The 19,827-nt window shown below is 44.8% G+C and overlaps 1 protein-coding gene across 2 annotated transcripts in view; it reads left to right on the top strand.

The window, feature by feature from the left end:
• Window positions 1–19,827, top strand: part of cbl (Cbl proto-oncogene) — a 170,815-nt gene that overhangs the window by 135,982 nt on the left and 15,006 nt on the right. For both annotated transcript variants that reach the window (XM_085967669.1, XM_085967670.1), the window contains exons 7-10: window positions 330–417; window positions 2,864–2,995; window positions 9,608–9,808; window positions 16,988–17,119. In XM_085967669.1, coding sequence (XP_085823795.1) covers window positions 330–417; window positions 2,864–2,995; window positions 9,608–9,808; window positions 16,988–17,119 — 553 coding nt within the window. The remainder of the gene's footprint in view (window positions 1–329; window positions 418–2,863; window positions 2,996–9,607; window positions 9,809–16,987; window positions 17,120–19,827) is intronic.

The following is a 19,827-nucleotide window of genomic DNA, read 5'->3' as shown; positions in this document are numbered from 1 at the left end:
TTGATTTGTGCAATGCCAGTCTATCTTGCTCTGATCTATAGTGCAGTGCCCTCCAGGTGATAGCTTTATGTGGCTAAAATAAATATTTAAAAAATAAAGTTAAAATGAAATTTCAACACCAATTCTGCTCATCCAACCTTCCAGTTTTGCATGCCCCATTAAAGGAAGGATGTAACCAGAATGGAGAAGGTGCAGTGGAGATTCTCAAGGATGGGGGAAACCATGTTAGTGATTCAAAGTGACTAACACAAATGTCATGTGAAGTAATACTGCGTGTGCGGTACTGAGAGCAAATGTTTGACCTTCTGCTTGGTTTTACCTTTTCGTAGTTACCTGTTTCCTGATGGACGCAGTCAGAATCCAGATCTGACTGGTTTGTGTGAGCCAACACCACATGACCATATCAAAGTGACACAGGTAGGGTATGTGAGCTGTCTGCTTCTGCTCTCTGGGGAGCTCAGTGCTGCTTTTAACAAAGTTACATTGATTCTTGCCGCATCATGTTACCCAATCTTTAGTTCATCTGCAAGCTCGTTGAGTTGGAAAGCTTTTACAATACTGTCTGTGGAATCTGTCGTGCCCTAGGTACATAGTCAGCAAGTTTTCACCTGTTTTGGCTAGCTGCTGCATATGATTGCAGCTGATATCCATTTCCAAAGGTCCTCTGCAGTGCTTTGCCAGGGTATTCTTGGCCTTCCGCACTTCATTTTTCTAGTTGGCTACCATTTCAGTGCTCAAAACGTAGTTTAGCATCCTGAGCATGTGACCCCACTTCTGTTTGCCGAGTTGACTGACTGGCAGCTGCTTTGGTTAACTCTGCTTGAGGCGGGCATGTTGCTCATGTCTTCCCTTGTTTATATCATTCACAATATTAACTATCTTGTGCTCACTCACTATTTCAAGCCCATTTGCTTCTCAAATTAGTCTTGCTTTTTTACTGACTGACATCCTTTTATAATTTTAGACACTGCTATTATATTGCCCTGTAACCTACATTTTTTAATGAAAAAGAGCAAATTTTTCAAGTCTTTTTTCTTCTTTGTATTTCCTCATAGCAGGCAGCATCATCGTGAATCTGCATTGTACCCTCTTTTAAGCCTCTATCTTTCCTATAGTGTGGAGTCCAACACTGCATACACTACTCTAACTGAGGTCTTTTAGGTTTTATATAAACTCATCATTACTTCAGCTTGTATATTCTATACCTGTTGTGATTAAACCTAGAATTCCATTAGCACTTTTTTTTTACAACTTTGCTGCCTTCTCTGTCCAGTGAACCTGTACCCCAAAAGCCCTCTGCTCTTCCATAGCACTTAGCCTACTTTCATTCAGTGTATAATTACTGCTGTGTTTTTTGAACCAAACGCACACTTACTGTCACTTTTTCGTCCATTTCCCAATCTTATCAATATCCCTTTGCAGCTTCCTTGGTCTTCTAAAGCATTAATTATACCTCCTATTTTGATATCATCTGCAAATTTCAACACCACTCCTCCTATATCCTAATCATTGATGTACACGGTGAACAGAAGTGGCACCAGAACTGAACCCTGTGGGACACCACTACCTGCTTCCACCCACTCTGAAATACTGTAATTGTATGTTGCCTCTCTAAAATGTGGCTGCAACATGCTCAAATTATTTAAAATTGGTGAATCCAAATTGTGACCTAATCTTGAGGTTTAGGTGGTTATAAACAACTTGGATGAATCCCTTAATTAGGTTACTATCTTGTAATCGTTTATGATTACTCCCACATATCCAATATTTAAAATGCAGGTTACAGTTTTAGTTTGAGTAGAGATTGCAGTGAGTGTGGATTAAATGGGGAAAATGGTCCTCACCAACCCATCTTTCTGGAAGTGAGAGTCCAGCACCCACATCTGAGACACGAAGAGCATCGACTCTTTCAACTAAAGGCTCATTTCCTGGGTGAAACGCAGTTCCATCTGCACCTTTCCTATTTGTATTTGTGCTCAATTTTGAGGTGCTTCTGTTTCACATCTCTATCCCAATAAAAAAAGAGGGGAATTAAATGTTTTTATTAAAATATTATATTCACAACACATCGTACTTGTGGAAAGGTAATTGATGGAGATATGTGATGTGATTGAACTTTTGAGCTAGCTCAACGGCTTAGTTGGTAAGGAAAGCGTATATCACACAGAATCACAGAATCCCCACAGTGCAGATAGAGGCCATTTCGGCCCATCGAGCCTGCACCGACACATATCCCACCCTATCCCCGTAACCCCACGTATTTAATCCCCTAACACTAAGGGTCAATTTATCATAGCCAAATCAACCTAACCTGCACATCTTTGGACTGTGGGAGGAAACCGGAGCACCCGGAGGAAACCCACGCAGACACAGGGAGAATGTGCAAACTCCACACAGACAGTCGCCCGAGGCCAGATTTGAACCCGGGTCCCTGGCGCTGTGAGGCAACAGTGCTAACCACTATGCCACCGTGCTGAATAACTGAATATTCAGATCCAGATTCAGTCTGTAGTCTCCATTATCATTGGGCTCAATGCCTCGGGCTAGGAAGGGGGGGAAATGAGCCAGGGTTCCCATATCTAATCTCTGTTCACTGACCCCTGGAAATTGTGTGTGGTAATGGGGCATTGACGCGATTCACCCTCCCCCTCGTTGTCCACACTCACTTTTCAGGCTCGCACATTAAGAATCTCCACTTGGGCACGAGATACCAGAGGATGGTTGGCACCTGTGGAACGGCATCAAAATCGGGTGGCACTGTCTTGAGAGGAGAAAAGGGAAAAGTAACGAATTAAACTGTTGCAGTATTGAATTTCACCAACACCAAGATATAATTCTCATTTCTTGGTTTCTCCTCTGCAAGGAACAATATGAACTGTACTGTGAGATGGGCTCCACCTTCCAGCTCTGCAAGATCTGTGCAGAAAATGACAAGGATGTGAAAATTGAACCCTGTGGTCACCTAATGTGTACTTCCTGTCTTACAGCCTGGCAGGTAGGAGACAATGAACTGGAAAGGTCATTTTCATCAGTAATTTATACATGTGTTTATGCAATTTCTCATTGAAGATGTTTTGTTGTCACTTTCACTTCCTGCTGTGTGTAAGCAGGTCACAATAATGCTGAATATGGATAGAATGGGTACTGTAAACCTGTCATAGTCTGTCTCTGCTTACTTGATATCATTATAAATTAAGAATGAAATATCCTCACTTAGTGTTTCAGTAATTACTAACTACTGATAGTTTAGCAGATTCTTTTCAGTGTAGTTTTTATCAATTATCATCAATTATTTTTTAACTGACTAATTTCTTACATTACCTCACTATATTGACAGGAAAAAATGCATTTAAGTACTGGAGAAGAATGTATCGTTTTAATTGAAACACTACTTTCCTAATTCTTTAGGAAGTGATTTTCTGATTATTTATCTGAATCACAATTTATAAATAATCAGGAAATCACTTCATAAAGAATTATGAAAGTACAGTAGTGTTTCAATTAAAAAGATACATTCTTCTACAGTACTTAACTGCATTTCTTCCTGTCAGTATAGTGAGGTAATGCAAATGTAACCCCTTCACGGTTCTCTAGATATATGTGAGATGTGGTCTCTGTTGTAGACAGTATTCTATAGTCCAGTAAGGAGATCACTACTACAATGGCTTAATTCTAATTATCTTACTTTATAGTTTTAACGTCAGACAGTATAAGAAGATTACGGGTCAATGACCTAAATTAGACATTTGCATACATTAGAATGAATCTAGACATAATAAACATACATTCTCCATTTATATGGATTCAAAGGAGAATCTGTCCCTGTGTCCAAATTCGAGTGCACTCTTTCGTTGGCGCGCTTAAGTTGGAGCTCATGGTATGTATAATGTCTGTAAGACTTACGACTCCGAACCCCTTCGTTGAATTCTCTTCACGATCACTGAATCCCACTTTGAGTTCTGGATGCAGAGCTACTAATACGAAGGGCGGCGGCCGAGTTTGGAAGCCCGGGACGGGATGCGGCAGCCATTTGCCTCCTGAGCCCTCTTTTCAGAGCTCCTGCCCTCTTCTTCCAGTCGCTCGCGTTTCCCGCTCGAAAAACCCGACTCCACCCCTTCCTCCTGGGGTTTCTGCCTGGAGACTGCACAGCCTCACTGTCTGCAACAGTTGATACTGGTGCAGAATTATGGAAAGTCTGCTCTTGGTCACATTGGCCTAGAAATTTAGTTGGGTGCGCCAGCCGTTAGCGCCTTAGGAGGAGTAGCTCTTGAGCGCTAGGCGCTTAGCGCCCGGGCGCAGCGCGATCTGCGCCTCGCCCCACCTTCAGTACACATTTAGCGCCGGCGCAAAGTCTTAGCGCGCGCCCTGCTGCGCGCGCAGATCATGACGTCATTTACTAGTGCAACGCCCTTTGTGCGCCCGAACCGGAACTTCACTCGCGCCGGGCCATTGTGCGCCGGGCGGCCCTAACGACTGTGAAGTGGAACGGTACACAGCCGAGGCGGGCCGCGGGGAGCGCTAATTAAAGGGCACTTACCCTGCACTATAAAGGCCAGCCATTTTGCAGCATTCACTCTTGTGCAACGGTTTTTTGGAGAGAGACCAAGGAGGAGAGCTTACTGGTTTGGACCAACACTAGGACAGGTATTTTTGGCTCAGGCCAGAGCTTAGCAATTATCTTTGCCTTCATTGAGAGCTCAGTGTTTGCCAGCATATAATGGGGGCTGCATTGGGTGCCAACGCTGACTTTCAGCCTTATGCCAGAAGGGCTTACAGACGCCGTGAGAGAGTGGCAGCCCTGGCTAGACGCAGAGGGGGCAACAGGCGTCGCCAACTGAGGCCTTACCCACCCAGGGTATACCGCCAGCAGTCCTCCTATCTGACCATGTCTGCCGCGATGTGTGTAAGGAGGCTGCGATTCAGAAGGGAGGTGGTTGCAGACATCTGCCAGCTGCTTCAGAGAGATCTGCAGCCACAGCTGATGCGCAGGACGTCTCTGTCGGTGGCAGTGAAGGTGATGGTGGCTCTCAACTTATATGCCACCGGCTCCTTCCAATCCGCTGCTGGGGACATCGCTAACATCTCCCAGTTTGCCGTGCATTGCTGCATCCGCCAGGTGACCGAAGCCCTTTTCAGAAGGAGACATCAATTCATCTCCTTCCCCATGACCCTGGACAAGCAGCAGCAGCGTGCAGTGGGATTTGCAAGAATAGCGGGCTTCCCCATGGTGCAGGGCGCCATTGACTGCACGCATGTGGCTTTGCGGGCACCTCTGGAGCATGCCGAGGATTACCGCAACCGGAAGGGCTACCATTCCCTCAACATACAGCTGGTGTGTGACCACAGTCAGCGCATCCTAGCTGTCAATGCCCGCTTTCCAGGCAGCAGCCACGATGCCTTTATCCTGCGACAGACAACTGTGGCTGACATGTTCCAGGCACAGCCTCCCCAAGAGGATGGCTTATCGGGGACAAAGGCTATCCTTTGTGTACCTGGCTCATGACCCCGCTCCGCGCGCCCACGACCCCTGCTGAAGAGGCATACAACGAGAGCCATCAAGCGACTAGGAACATCATAGAACAAACAGTCGGCGTCCTCAAGCAACGGTTCCGCTGTCTCGATCGCTCCGGGGGAGCCCTCCAGTATTCGCAGGAGCGAGTCTCCCAATTCGTCGTCGTTTGCTGCATGCTGCACAACCTGGCTATCCGCAGGACTCGGGCACTGCCACCTCACGTTGGACCCCCACCTCAGGAGGAGGAGCATGAGGAGGACGAGGAGTACCAGCCCAGGAGGGAGGCAGAAGGTCCAAGGGCCGCCCGTCGGCGGCTTATTGAACGTCACTTCTAGGCCCCCTGTCAGGGAATGGCTTGTGCCAATGAAAGAACATGATTGCAGCCGCTCCGCAAGCCCTCAGCTGGTTAAGGCAACAAACACTTCAAAGATCAAACATGGACAATGTTAATAAATAAAATGCTTTATTGTACAAACTCAGGGCCCTTCCCACATGAAAACCAAAAACAGGCGAAACCCCCAAAAAACACTCAAACACATTACTCGCTCCCACAACCTGGAGAGGATTAACAAAACAGTGCAACTAAAATGGCCATCATCCTCGGCCTTCGTAAAAAACAAACATCCAATTCTCGGCCTCAAAAAACAAACACAACTGGCCACACATTCGACTTTTTGGCCCGCTAGGGCGATGCCTTGGCCATCTTTGTGTGGCCCCTGCCCGCCCTGCTGCTCCTCCTCAAAGTAAGGCCATTGGCTGCTGCAAGGCTGGGGCAGGCTCCAGAGGGGCACATGTCGTGACGGCAGATGCCCTTGGGGGTCGGCCTAGTCGAGGTCTGGCCGTCGAGCGGGCGGCTGTTGAATGCTGCAGCTGTGGCTGGCCAGCATCAGTCGCTGCAGCAGCTCCTGGCAGCTCCACTGGGGGAGTGGCAGTGGCGGCTGGAGGAATGGGGGCAAGCTGGCGGATGGCAGGTGCTCGCTGGTCGCCTGAGACACTGGCACTCGCCCGGGCCAGCACTGCAGCATGCGCACCAATCTGCCGAGGAACAGACCGACCGCTGTGCTGCTGCAGCGCGCCGGGTGCCCTGGCGATGCCTGGCTAACACAGCGAGTGTGGCAGCAGTGAGTGCCCGTGTTGACCTGTTCAGTGACCTCATCAGAGCACCCAGTGACTGCACGGCACCACTGATCAGCTGCCCACTCGCTGCCTGAGCTGCCCCGAATGCCGCCCGACTCGCTGCCTGCTCTGCCCCGAATTCCGCCAAACTGATGGCCTGTGAGGCCCCGACGTCGGTGACACTCCGAGAGAGGGACTCGATGGCCTCAGGCAACCGTGCCACTACCCCCATGAGCTCCGTGTGCCGGCGCTCCGAGTCCGCGGACAAGTCCTCGAGGCGTTCCATCTCCTCGGCGAAGACCATCTCCGGACTGGAGGCCGGACTCTCCCTCTGGGGAGAAGGCCGCCGAGCTGGCCGACCCTTCCTGCGTTGCTGGACGCCGCTGGGCCCAGCAATTGGACTCCCCTCTGACCCTTCCCCCCTCTGGGGAGAAGGCCGCCGGGCTGGCACCCCCCTCCCGCGTTTCTGCAGGCCGCAGGTCCCATGAGCTCCCCTCCCCTCCGACACTTCCGCCACGCTCCCCTCCAGGGAAGACGTGTCCCCCTACATTCGCATGGGTTGCCACGGCTGAGGGTTCTTCTGATGGGCCGCCTTCCTCTTGCTCCTCCTCCTCCTCCTCCTCTTCTGAGGGGCTGTCACTGGCAACTTCAGGGACCTCCTCCTCACCATCTGAAAGCAGGAAGGCACAAGAGTAGCTTTAGAGTGAGGAGAGGGCGTCAGCGAGGGATGCATGAGTGGTGGCATTCAGCGCATTGGTCGGACAGTGGCAAAGGATGTAGATCTGATGCGCAAGTGGGACGAGAGAGGTCCAAACGTTGATGTCCTTACCATTGGTGCCCAGAACAGGGTCGGCATCTCCACATGCAACGGGGCCAATCACCCGGCCACCCATGATGCGCTCCACGCGATGTTGCAGCTCGGTGAGCGGCTGGATCTGGGGTCGGCCTCCCCCGGTCGCAGTCCGGCTCTTCCTATTATTGGCCAGCTTGGCCTGCAAGAGAAAGGACGGCCTCTAAGTACAGTGTGTAGCCCTGATCTTGTGTGCACTGCCTCCCATTGTGGAATAGCCTGGCCAGTGTGTCGCCCTGATCTTGTGTGCACTGCCTCCCATGGTGGAATAGCCTGGCCAGTGTGTTAAGTGCAGAATGTGCAATTGATGTTCATGCCTGTCCCATAGCTGCTGGATGAGGGCTGGCCATTAGGGCTTTCAGGTCCCTTTGCCCATAATGTGAGGTGCACATGCAAGGATGAGGTCGTCACTGGAAAGGGTACTCACCCAGACAATCCGCGTGAGGTCATTAAACTTTTTGCGGCATTGGACACCGGTCCTGGGGACCTCGCTGTTGGCTGACACCTTGCTGGCGACATGCCTTCAGGCTCTCCGGTAGGCGCGGACCGGCGCCTTCCTGCCATTGTCCGGGTACAAAATATGGCGCCTCTTCTCCACACCATCAACCAGCACACTCAGATCACGCTCTGAGAAGCGCTGCGCTCGTTCACGGGCCTTCTGCATGGCTTCAGGCGCTATTTGGGTCCAGCAGCAGTGTTCAGGCCTAGCTGGAGGGCTCCACTATCCAGGGCGTGGCAGCAGACCAAGTCGACCCTTCCCCCTTAAGAGCTGGCCGGCGCCAGGGTGTCTGCTGTCAATCACGAGATGGCCGCACCTGCGCTGCGCCCGGCCTCGGCGCTCTCGCTCAGCACCTCCGGCTTAGCGCCTAAAGAGAGGCGTCCAGCGCCAGTTTTAGCGCTCGAGCAAACTCTTAGGGCGAAGCTAATGAATATCGGAGAAGTGGCCTCGATTTGGCGGCGGGCGCAAACTTTAGCGGCCGCCCGACTGTACCGCCCCAAAAGTGGCTACAATGAATTTCTAGGCCATTGTGTCTGATGCGCTATCAATTACTCATAAAAGACTGAGAGTTAAGAGAGTAACTAAAGGCTTTTATTAACAAAAGAATGAAGGTCTGCCTCGAGTGGTCGACCGGTCCAGAAATACAAAGGGCTGGGGAGCAGTCACCTTTATACTAGGACTTGTGGGAGGAGTCAGCCGAGGCATGTACACAGTGGAATACAAACAGTGGTTTACCACAGTGTCCTTAAAAGTTCTTGCTGTACCTTCACATGGGCAACTTTACCCCAGGATTTATAACAATGATAATACAGTGTCTAAGTTAAAGATTGATGACCATACTTAGCGTACATAACATTTCCAGTGGGTATTACACAAGAAACTAGTCAGTTAAAAAATAATTGATGAAAATTACACTACAAAGAATCTGCTAAACTATCAGTAGAGTTAGTAATTACTGAACCATTAAGTAAGGATATTTCATTCTTTTGTTGTCATGCGGTTTTCTTTAATTCTTGACCTGTGGATAATGAATGACATTCAGAATGGTTCAGTCCAATAAACTGACCAGAGTCGTAACTTCAAATACATCAAGGACTGCAGAAATAAACCTCCAAAAGAAAACAAATATTTTCTATTCATCGAATGTTTAAAAAACAATGTGATACTATATGTAGTTCTGTACAGTTAATTATAGCATGTTTTCCAACACAAAATGGTTGAGATCAAGAACGTGGCATGTGGAGAAGAACTGTTACCAGAACCAGAGTTGTATAATTCCATTTGGTGTTGTCACTAGGATTTCATGTGTGTAAAATTATGCATAAATTAGAGATGTCCTTACAAACTTGGGTTGTATCTGGAGAGAACATACACTAGTGAAGTACTAGTGGTTACAAGTCTGTCACTCATGGAAGCAATATCATGAATTAAGAGCATTGCACAACATTAAAATCGGTTTGGTTGTGTTTTGCCCTATGGTGTTTTTGTATATGGCCTGTTGACAACACTGTTGTGGAAGTATGCTCGAGTTCCACTGCACTGCCTTTGCAGTGCCTTTGCACTCAGGGCCTTTGCAAAGGGACTTGGTTGTAGGAGATACAGCTGACTAAATTCCATATGCTCTGTTTAGGAATCTGAAGGTCAAGGCTGCCCATTTTGTCGCTGTGAGATAAAAGGCACTGAACCAATTGTCGTAGACCCCTTCGACCCCAAAGATGGACCAGGTCAAGCCCGGTTAGGAATGGAGACGATGTTATCTCCAAATTATGAGGATGAAGATGATGACCGTACTGATGAATTGTTTATGATGAACAAGCTGTCAAGTGCTAAGGTAACTACAGGCTTTTGAGTGTGCATTTTTTTAAATCCTGTCAGTGAAACTGGCCAGGGTTCACTGCTGAGCTGCCATTGTTTGTGTAGCAGTGTCTGTAATGGTGGGAACTACTAGACCAGCTTCTAGCTTATATCAATAAAATATTTTATCAAATAAAATTATTGGAATCAAATTTCAAAGAATAATGATTGTAGGAATGTTTGGAAATCTTACTTGTTTGTTGTACCCTTCGCACTTTAATATTGGAAGGAGAAAATCCTTCTTGTCCAGGATCTTGGGCATGTTTTTAGTCCAGACCAGCAGAAACCCTTTCTTTGAAAGATCGAGGATTTGGTTTTTGACACTTGATTATAATTTGGAATGTTGGGCTAACGGCAGATTGAAGATTATTGACCCAGGACCAGTGTGCACTTAAATTACTAGTCCCAACTTCAGAAAGAGCAAGGTCCAGACACTGGCACTGATTTTCCATTAGATAGAGATGCTATAATGAGCTTCTAGATTGAAATGTAATTTTGTAGTGCCAACTGGCAGTATGCAGAAACCTAACTACAACATACAGCAGCGGGAACCTGATACTGCCACAATATAATGAGAGATCTTCTGCTTTACATGAGTAGTGGAGTTAGCAAAATTGATAGCTGATAAATGCTGGCCTGGGATACACTGTTTCCCGATGTGTGCTCCTGAATTGTGCCAGGAACATTGAATAGGAAAATCTCATAACGTATTTCGGTGTCAAAGTTTGCTGCAGTGCTGCCCAGTGACACAAATTGTAAGCTATATGGATTGGACAATTGTGCTTCAAACAAGTGAAGGATGATGAAAAGCACGAAAGAAAGAAAAGTTAAGGGTATCTCTTCCTCTTTTTCCCCCACCCCCAAAAAATCAGTAATTCTGTTGGAAAACCAGTACTTGTGCACTACTGTCTGGATCATGCTCTTTCTGAAGTTGGGACTTGTAATTTTATTACACACTGGTGCTGCATCAGTCATCTTCAATGTCCTATTTGGCTGCTGTTAATCCAGAAATCTGGATCAGGGAAGGAACTCTTGCAGGGTTTAGCAGCAACACACATACCCAGGCACAGTTATATTTTTTGCTCAGCAACAGTGACCTGTGGTAATCTGAGATAACAAAACATTATTATCTTATTGACTTAATAAGTACACAGGACTTGTTGTAAACTGCTACCAGACCATCTCATTAGAATGCAGAAACTGGCTTTTGAGACTGTATGGCTACATAGACTAGTTGTTATACTTGTTCCCTGTTGTGGCACTGATATATATATAGTTTAATTTGGCTCCATGTGTGCTACATTAGTCCGGACTTTGATAATTGGGATGACACCATTTTTGCTGCTTTGTACTCTGGAAGGGTGACAAAAGGGGCAATTTTATTAAGTATTTATCTAAGTTAGTTTGTGATTTTCTTTGCTTTACACTGTGTGCTTTTAAAAATTCTAAATGCCCTCCTTGCACCTTGTGAAATTTTGTGATATTGAGAGGGAAGTTGCTGAATGTAATTATGCAGCTAGCAAATCTCAGTCATAGTTAAAATGATACTGTGGTTTCTACACATTGTTGTGCAAATCGGTTTCCTCAAATGATTGCGGAAGTCTGCTTCTCGATACGAGGGATTTTTTTTCTTGTTTAGGGATTCATCCTATTAGTTTGCTGTAGAAGCTAAACTATCTTCACAAGACCCCACCGAGCAGGAGAGTCTCTCTGGCGTCATGGCCAATATTTATTCCTCAGCATTTAGCATCACAAACCGATGATCTGGTCATTATCTCATTGCTGTTTGTGGGAGCTTGCTGTGCTCAAATTGGCTGCTGCGTTTCTTGCATTACAACAGCGACTACACTTCAAAAGTACTTCATTGGCTGTAAAGCGCTTGTCCTGAGGTCATGAAAGCTGCTATATAAATGCAACCTCTTTTTTTAACTGAGCAGTGGGACATTCCATCTTGGTAATGATGCTGCGTGTAGCCAGGAAAGGCATGTAACAAAAATAGAATGTCATACCCTTCCCCCTCAATAGGGAGGAGTGAATCCTGATGTACAATAGTATAGTCTTCCAAATGTAGACATAAAAAGAACAAAAAACTGCAAATGTTGGAAATCTGAAATAAATGATATATTGTATTTTGTAGTCGTCCTGGTATCATAGTGAGGTTTTGATGTTGTAAGTCTCTGGGTTATGTACGTCTTTCAGTGGAAAGTGGCTACCCTATAAAAGATGACATATTATGAACATTCATAAGATATGATTTATGCTGCATGATTGGGATACAAGTTGTATCCAATACGTTTTTATCATGTATTCTGTATCACCAAGAGGTAAAAAGAAGTATTTAGTAATGCATTGTATTCCTTTTAAGTTAGTTCCAGTGCAGCTGCAGGCAATATATGTGCTAAGTTGGCTGCCATTGTGTGGTGTGGGTTTATACTTTGAACATTTTGTCTTCAAACAAGTTTTTAAAGCAAAAATAGTTCCAGTAATTAGATTATAATGTGTGACACCTCCATGAAAAATCAAAATATGAAATATCCCCTAATGGTTTGGTGGATAAAGATGCTTCTCTGTAATACTTAGCCACACAGATTCAACGTTTCCAGGTTTGATGCTCTATGTTTACTGGTCAGGGTGGTAGTTGGGGTGCTACAATTGACCTCGGCACCCCTTGGGTTAGGGAGGAGATAAATCAGCCAGTGTTCCTGCTCCTGATTGCTATCCAGTGACCCCTGCTGGAAATAGCATGTAGATTGGGTGACAACAGGATTGGAATGGTCCAATAGTCATGCTTGAAAAGCCTACTGATGCACACCGTCTCAGCTCACATGAAGATTGTCACTTGCATGAGTACTGGAGGGCTGCTGTAACCCTACAAGGGTTGGTGTCTTCCAAGAGAGAAAATTGGGAATTATTTTTCAAAAGAAAAATTTAAATTTCAACATTTCATGTGTATAAATTACAGATACACCACTTTGACTTTCTTTCAGTATCTAGATTTTCTTCCCTCAAAATACTCCAAATTCTAGATTTGAAGTCGAAATTGGACATGAGCCCTCCTGTGATTCTGAAACTAGAATTTTTCTTTAGTTTCCTCATAGTCTGACTTGGAGTTTGCTTATTTGTGTAGCGGCTCACCGCTGCCTTCTGGTGAGGAGGAAGAGTAACGGCTGACTGCAGGCAGCGCTGTGGATGTATCATAACCTCTCCAGAGTAGCAAGCTCCTTTTTGATAACCAATCCAATTAAAGCCAATTAGCAAACTTCAGTCAGGAAAACCGGGGAAATGAGAATGTAATTGCTAATCAACACTGTTAAAATAATTTAATCATGCACTGGACTCAATTTATGCCAACATTTTTATTTAAAGCAACTTGCACACCTTTCACTTGAGGTTTTTTAAAATAGAGCTAAGTTGAATGGTTTTCGACCTTTGAAACCTTTATCAAATATTTGAATATCTGCTTCCTGGAAGCAAGAAAGCAAAACAATGAGGTGTAGGAGCTGAGCAATGTTGCTGAAGGATCACCTTTGGAATGTGAGGAGTATTAAATAACTCCTGAGCGCATAAAGAGCCCTTTTGCTCCCCTAATCCTACCTGAGTGGAAACTGTTTTAAGCTGTTGCAAGTTATTAAAGTGAAAGGTCTTCAGTTCCTTTTATAAAAAAAAACACAGCAACTGTGCAGTTAACAGAATCAAGCAGCTTTTCAAAGCCAAGCAATTACAAGTACAGATGAATACCCTTCTGAAGAAAATACATTTTCACAACGTGACCCCTTATTATACTGAGGTAAGATATTACAATGCCAGCTTGCCTCAGTTGGTAGCCTCTGAGTCAGTAGATTTGTGGTTCAAACTTGACTACAGCATCTAGGCTGAATTCCAGTCTATATTTGAAGCAGAGCAGTGAGCGTTCTCCTCTCCAACTTTCCTTTCTCAACCAGTACCAAAAATAGACCTATATGGTTATTCATTTATTTCTGTCTGTGGGATGTTGCTGTGTGCAGTTTGGCTGCCATTTTTCCCTGTGTAAGTCACTGTATTTCACAATTCATTTTAGCGACTCTGAGGGATATAGTAAGACACGATTTAAATGCAAGGCTTCCTTATTAACGCATCTGCTCAAATACTAATTCACCCACCAGTGTTTTGTGGACGAGCCTTTAAAGTAGTTTTCTCCCATTCCCTTAATTCAGGTTCTCCCCTGTAACAAAGCTTAGATATGTTGCATGGAACTAGGGCTTTTTATTTGGTTGCTCAGCAAGCAACTCTACTAATGCTTCCAGTGCATAATCAGGTGTTGAGTTTAGATTCTACCCAGGTCTCACTGTTGACAAACATTATATTTGCTAATTATTGATGGATAATTTTCCAAACAGTAATATTCACAAAAGCTGAATATAGTCCTGGTTATTCACACCTTGCTTAGTCAAGCCCCTAAAGTACTCCAGTACCATAAATATAAAAGCCAGGATCAATCACTAACACACTTCACATTCCACATGTGATTATTCAAACTATTTATGGGTTGCTGACAGTGTGACTGACTTAACCATGTGCGGTATTGTGTAAGAACCACCCACCACTTCCTCCTGAACTAGTGCAGATTGTGTGCATAAAAATAAATGTATGATTCATTAATTTTTAAAACACCTCTACTAAGTCAGTTTAATATTTACAAAATATTTGGGATTTTTCCAAATTTGGTTCACTGTAAAATCTACATTTTAGGTTGCACTAAATGCAGGATATGGATTTGTATACCAGTGTGAATTCCAGCATTTTCAGTAAATGGTAAAGAAAAAATAGGGCACAACCTGTACACCAGAAAGATGACTGAACTAGATTTCAAGATATTTTTGGGTGCAGCCCAACTTAGAATTGTAGAAAAAGTAGTTTCCACTGCACTGCAATGCTGAAGCTGGTGCGTAAGCAGGAATCCACTCGAGCAATCTCATGACTGGTTTGCATTGGAGCAGTGGAATTAAAATGCCCAGCAATTTGTGAGGGGTCATCAAAAATGCAGATCCCAAGATGTTCCATGTCGTGCAGTTCGGGTTCAATGTGCGGAATGGTAGGGTCCATCCGCAACATTAGAATGGCAGATGGCTTTGCAGTATATCAGGTTTGGAAGAGCCAGTGTAAATCAGCTCTCCAGACCCACAGGGAACATGGGAGTGATTTACTCTGTTTGCTTTGTAAAGTATAAATGCACTCCTAGAGTATCCCCATCTTAATTTGTACAGTGAATTTATTTCTGGTAGAAATTCGTGCTGCTTATGGAGATAATTGGTTGTCCTGCAGGATTTGAGCCAGAGTTTTGCTCCTTTTGAAATTGGAAGTATAGGAAACTGTTTAGGCAGCTTCACACTGATGCATTTTTCCCTTATGGTTTGGCCCTTCAGTCTTTCCTCCAGTTTTCTCTTGACACACCTGCCCTGACGACTCGTGCTGGGGTACACCTCCACCCCTTCAGTACCTCCTCTTCTTGCTGTTACTGTTCACCATATGTGAGCAGCATGGAGTGTGTTGATGGGCTGTTTGACAGTTGGGCTGACCCAGCTGAGCGTGACGCTGTTCTCACTTGGCATTCACCTTTGGAAAGTTCTTAGAATGGAGAGCGTCACTTGATGTTACTTCATTTCCCCCCACCCCCCTCCCCAGTCTGTGGTTGTTGAGGGCAACTCTTTCACTGCTACCCTCAGCCAGAAAATGTACCTGTTAAATTCTGCCGTACTTCACCCAGGGCTCATTCTCTTTTAAGTAATGGTAGTGTCCTCAACTGGCAAGGAATAGGGAAGAGTGCTGGCTTTGTGAGAGAACTAGGTGCTCTTTTATTGCTTTCTTTATCTGTAATTTATAGATGAAAAATGTCATGGCAACCATAAGAAGAAATGAGAGAGCACGAAGTGCTGTAACCAAAGAGCTAAATAACAGAGAAGCTTTTGCGCTAACTCAGTGAGAGTATCGTTGTGGAGTTCCCCTATAATAATGTTGTTGTGAACCCAGTTACTCTGTAGCGCGGACTGTAGAATTTCCATGCATTGTCAGCATTACCTTGCAGCTGTTTACTAAATCAGTATGTCAGTCAGTTCCGTATATCTAACGCCTCCTTTACTTAGTGTTTTAATGCAATGTCACCATTTTATGACCAAGTGTTAAAGATGGGTAATTGACATGACCGAGTTCTGACTAGTTAGGGCTTGTCTTGCTCCTGCTAATTATATAGTGTTGTTAGAGTTAATTAAATCATTTTGTGTCTTTCTCCCTCTTCCCATTTTTCTGGTCTCCATGCACTATTCCCACGGCGACAGGAAGCCTGCTCCTAGGCCTCTATCAGTGCCACTCTGTAAAAGGTACAGTCAACGTTCATTAACGGCTTGGGGCAGAGAGAACTTGTTGATTCTCTCCTGTCCTCCACAGTACCTGGGTACCATTTTGCAGCTTTCCTCTCTCAGCACAGTGGCCATTGTGTCCCAACATCAATAGCACCAGCACTCTGCACTGCTGTACCATTGGTGTCCGGTTGTTGTTTATATTTCTTTATTTTAGTCCAGCTGTTTACACTGTGTAATTGATTCTGTTGTGGTCCTTCAAATATTCAAAGTTTAAATTTTTCACTTGTCCCTCCTACTGGAAGTTCTAATGTTGTTCCACTTTGATTTTCTTTACTGATATAGATGTGTTTGGTTTTCTGTCCTTTCTTTGTCCCTATATTTGACTACCTGTGTCCCTTTGTATTTTTACCCATTTTTCCCAATGTTGTTCTCTCTCCTGAAGGCACTGACTGGGTGCCAGCTGGTCTCCAAAAGACAGTTCTTCATGTGTGAGCCTAGATGGCGAGAGTCAGCAGGCCATCTGCCTGTGGGGGTAATCACAGTTAAGCCTGGTGCTGTCCTCTCCCCATGACCACTGATGTGCTCTTTTTTATAGGAGCAGATAGCAGTAAGGAGCAAGAGGCTTGGCTAATTTCCCCATGTCCTTCTACCAATTCCTTGATTTTTTTTTTTCCAGAGAAACAGTAACGGGTGTACTGTATTGCAGAAGTGTGCAACAAGACTGCTGATATTGTGTAAAAACATTCTGCGCTAGAGACCTTGCACAATGTTCCTTGTGAGCATTGCTCACTATATTAGTTTACAATTTGTTTCCTAAACAGATTGAGCGGCCACCATCTCCAGTCGCCCCAGCTCCCAATTCTGCGCTTCCACCAGTTCCTCCTCGATTAGACCTGCTGCAGCATCGATCACCCACTGTGTCCAGTGCACCTAGCCCTTGTGTTTCACCCAAGGTAAGGGACTGTTTTATTGGGATGATAATATCATGTGCATTTATAGAGAACACCACTGGGGCACAGTGAGTTGGCTTATTGTCGCAGTGTGGTGGTCGAGCTGGGATTTACATCTGTAGTTCCTGGTGTGATGAGTTCTTGATCTTGACCTGGCTGCTAGTGGTAGGCTGTAAGTGGATGCAAGCCATTACCAGATAAAGATAGGTAGATATCCAGCCCACAATGTATAGATTTAGTAGAAATATTCCAATATAATTTCAACTGCTGCCGTGTATCCGGCGTTCCATGGAATACATTGGCTAAAGGTGGGGAGCAATAGTTCTCGGCTCCATTCCCATCAAACCCTCTTCCTGGAGGGAGCATCGATCCCGGAGCTAATACTCCCTCGCAAGCAAAGAATTTCTATCCTTCATCATGCCTATAAATAGAAGATAATCACCAATAGGGAGTTCAGGAGCAACTTCTTTACCCAGAGTGTGGTGAGAATGCGGAACTCGCCACCAAAAGGAGTAGTTGCGGCAGATAACATAGATGCATTTAAGGGGAAGCTAGATAAACATATGAGGGAGAAAGCAATAGAAGGTTATGCCTGATTGATGAAGAGGGGTGAGAGGAGATACGTTTGGAACATAAACACCGGCATGAACCAGTTGAGCTGAATGGCCTGCTTCTGTCCTGATAATTCTATGTAACCTCACGCTTCCCCACATTGCTTTCTCTCTCTCTCTGCCACAGTTTTGCCCATTCACTTAATCAGCCTATGTCCCTTTGTAACTTGCTTCCATCTACACAACATGCTGTTCCTCCTAACTTAGTCTTATCTGCAAACTTAGTTATACAACTCTCCATTCATTCAAGTCATTGATATATATGGTGAAAAACTGAGGCTCCAATATAGAACCCTGGGGAACACCACTTATCACATTCTGCCAACAGTGTACATTCCCTTTATCCCTACTCTCTGTCTCCTACCTCTCAACCAATTATCAACCCATATCCCAATAGCTCCAAATCCATGCACTCTAATTTTTACTAATCTCTTTTGTGGAACCGTGTCAAATTCCTTCTGGAAATCCATATAGACAATATCCATAGACATTCCTCTCTTCACCTTATTAAAGACCTCAGAAAATTCAGCTAGATTAGTCAGATATGACCTATCCTTCACAATCCACGCTGACTCTCTTTGATCAGCTCAGATTTGTTTAAATGCTCGATCACTCTGTCCTTGATGATCACAACTAACATTACACCGGCAGGTCTGTAGTTTCCTAGTTTCTCCCTCCTTCCTGTCTTAAATAAACATTTGCAATTTTCCAATCCAAGGGCACAATTACTGAATCTAGAGAGCTTTGGAAAATGATAACAAATGCATCTGGATGGAAATCATCAGGTCCTGGAGATTTTTCTGCCTTAAGTCCCATTATCTCCTCCAATACCATTTTTTGTTTACCTATATTAAATCCACTGTTTCCCCCCCGCCCTTGACTTATTTTTAGGTTCCCTTGTACCGCTGGTATTTTGTCCTCGTCCTCTTCCTCTTGTGAAAACAGATACAAAGTGCTCATTTAACAAGTCTACCATTTCTTTATTAAATTAGCAAGTGATTGAGTACCTCAGATTTCAAGTATTCAAAGGCTTGTATACTTTAGGAGAAGGGAAAGACAGTGGGAGGTGAGGAGTTCGAGGTATAAAGACTGTCCAGGGAAAGAATGAATTAAGTTAGGAGACTGTGAAATGAGACATGATTTCAACACCCTGGGGATGTAAGGAGGAGGAAGAATTTGTGGAATAATCTATCCGGTGCTTAGGAACAAAAGAGGAAACTGCAGAGGAACACTGACCATAATAGTATCGATTACAATTTAGGAAAGCAAGGAAAGCTGTTCTGGAGGGATTATCTATAAGATGGTGAGCTTTTTCTTGTGTCCTGTCCAGCAGTGTCAGAGAGACATTAGGAGAGTCTTCTGAGACATAACAATATTCTAGTCTCGAATGGTTGAGTTGTTGGAAGGGGGAAAAAAAGTGTTTGGCGTGATGAAGGAAACTGGGCTTCTTGGAGACAGCTTCGACAATGAAGGGATTGTGCGAGTTCCATTTAAAGTCACGCGATAGTGAGGTCAAGAAAGTCAGTAGCAAAAAGACTAAGGGTGGACCCATCAAAGGTAAGAGGTGGTAACTGTTGGACTTAGAAATATGAAGAAGCTGTCTTTGAAGAATTGAACAAAACGAGATTTTCATTGCCCCACTGAAGAGCATGGAGTAGTTGGAGTGTGTTACTGAGAGGAGTGCATGCTGTGAGTACTGGCAGTTTGTGATGTGAAGGAAGTTGATAAAGCTACACCGGAATTTCTGCGTATTGTGATTGTGAAGCTGCAAGATAATTACAATCATTGTTCCTGTTTAAGTGAAGTAATGGTGTCAAGTGGCAGGATTTATATCAACCTGGCTTGGGGAAGTTGTGGTAAGGATGTGTGTGTCAAAACTATAGGCTGGAGATGCCAAGGTCTGTTGGCCTTTTTGATTTGTGGCAATGTAAAGTATAAAAACTATCATGTCTGCATTAAATTACAGGCTGGCAAATGTGTGAGCTTGACTACTTGAGTCAGTGATGTGTGTGGGGAGCAGGGGGAAACATTAGAAGGAACTGAAGGCTGCTTACGTATGCTGTATAAAAGTTGCCACTCCTACTCCTGCTCATGCAGCAG

The sequence above is a fragment of the Somniosus microcephalus genome, chromosome 26 (assembly GCF_052327205.1).
Source record: "Somniosus microcephalus isolate GS21.2 chromosome 26, FLI_Smic_1.0, whole genome shotgun sequence".
Lineage (NCBI taxonomy): Eukaryota > Metazoa > Chordata > Chondrichthyes > Squaliformes > Somniosidae > Somniosus > Somniosus microcephalus.
Note: the sequence above shows the minus strand (reverse complement) of the source record. Positions and strands in the feature narration are given on the sequence as shown.